The following is a 1704-nucleotide window of genomic DNA, read 5'->3' as shown; positions in this document are numbered from 1 at the left end:
ACTCGCCATTCTGTGGGAGAACCAAGAGGCTTTCTACTCCAGTAAAGATTTACAGCCTCGGAAACCCTATGCAGGGTCACTATGAGTTGGAACTGACTCCTTGGCACACCACCACCACCAGAGAACTAGTACACTTCCAAAACAACACCTCCTTTTACCCTTGATCAACTTCTTTTATGGTTTACAGGGAAGCTCCTTATACTAACATGCTGAAATGTGGTATCATTAGTACATTTTGTTTGAGAACCCACTAAAATTGATTCCCCCAGAAGTTACTGAATAGCTGTTTTTAAAGGTGCGATTTTTAAAATTTCCTGTGTGTTCCATTCTGGAATCAAAATGTAATTTTTTTTTTTTTTAAGTTTATTTGCAGTTTCTTTGTGCTCAGATCAGATCCTACCTCACATGCCTAGATGGAGAAAACAGTGAAACTTGGTGCGATTCAGAGAGAGACTTGGAACAATTCATTATTTTTCTCATCAGTATCAATGTGGGCTTCATGCATAATGCAAACAAATTCTACTTCAAAGGAGAAGTCCTAATGGAATGATCATAATGAGACTTGTTTCAAACTCTTTGGTCATGAAACGGATCTGATGATCTCAAAGATATGGAGATGTTTAGTCATAGGTGCCCCCTGTTTCATCAGTACAACTGTCCCAAGGGTTTAAATTTTACCATGTTATTACTAACCATTTGGGACTTATCTTCTTCATGTTCTGCATGAGCAGAACAGAAAAATTCCCTTGACCATTCCTCAGGGCCCTCAGAGGTTTCTGTGGAGGGTGACACCTCGGTCCAAACTGTAAGGAAAGACAGGGAGAGTCAACGTTATGTAATGGTGCTGGTTTACCGCAAGGAGAAAAGTCAATGTACGTGTAATAATTAAGGCTGGAAGCTTCAATGGCCCAAATATAGTGCCAGTGGATTATTAACTGCAAGGGGAGCCATTCGAACCTTCCAGGCATTCTTCAGAAACCCTACACAGAGGCGCTGAGTCAGAAGTGACTTGATGGTACTCTACAACAACATAATTTAAAAAGGTAGAAAGATGAGGCTACCTGCTTCTGCAAAGATTCATAGCCTCAGAAACCCTCCTGCTCTGAGTCAAGCAAAAAGCAACAGAGCTTGGTAACATTGCTGGAGCAGGCCAGAGGCCAGGCCAAGGGGTTGAGGGCCAGAGAGAGGCCTGCCTGGGGCCCCCGCAGAGGAAACACTGTCCTGACAGGAAGAACTATGCCCTGAGCATTTCTGACCCTGAAGTGTAGCCTGCTAACTTCCCTAATAAACCTCACAACTGTGAAGATGGTGTCAAAGTTCTGTGTGGTCACTGTAATGAATCGTCAAACCCAGTTCAATAAATAGAGAGGGCTGTGGGAGGGATGGTTGGTGCTCATTTTGCAATACATTATATTCTAAGTTTATTTTAAAATAAGTGAAATACCATTTTGGAGACTACTTTCCCTTCTCACAGAAAATCCTTGCTTACAAAAATTCTTTCTTTTGCATTTTGGGGGTATTGCTCATACGGCACTTACTACATTCCGTCTTGCTTTGTAATTATTTTTTCATTGCTTTATGCTTCCCACTGGGCAGAGTCCATGTGTTGCACAGACATCCTCATAAGTCTCCTAAGACCTCTGGCCATAGGAGGTGCTTACTTTAAATTTATATAGGTGTATATGTAAATTAAGACACATTCAG

General features: G+C 41.6%; 1 protein-coding gene across 1 annotated transcript in view; it reads right to left on the bottom strand.

Moving 5' to 3' along the window:
• Nucleotides 1–645: 645 nt before the first annotated feature.
• Nucleotides 646–1704, bottom strand: part of MCF2 (MCF.2 cell line derived transforming sequence) — a 122712-nt gene continuing 121653 nt past the window's right edge. The window contains exon 27 of the mRNA XM_006874982.1: nucleotides 646–803. Within this exon, the coding sequence (XP_006875044.1) occupies nucleotides 646–803 (158 nt within the window). The remainder of the gene's footprint in view (nucleotides 804–1704) is intronic.

Source organism: Chrysochloris asiatica, unplaced genomic scaffold (genome assembly GCF_000296735.1).
Source record: "Chrysochloris asiatica unplaced genomic scaffold, ChrAsi1.0 scaffold00308, whole genome shotgun sequence".
NCBI classification, from domain to species: domain Eukaryota; kingdom Metazoa; phylum Chordata; class Mammalia; order Afrosoricida; family Chrysochloridae; genus Chrysochloris; species Chrysochloris asiatica.
Note: the sequence above shows the minus strand (reverse complement) of the source record. Positions and strands in the feature narration are given on the sequence as shown.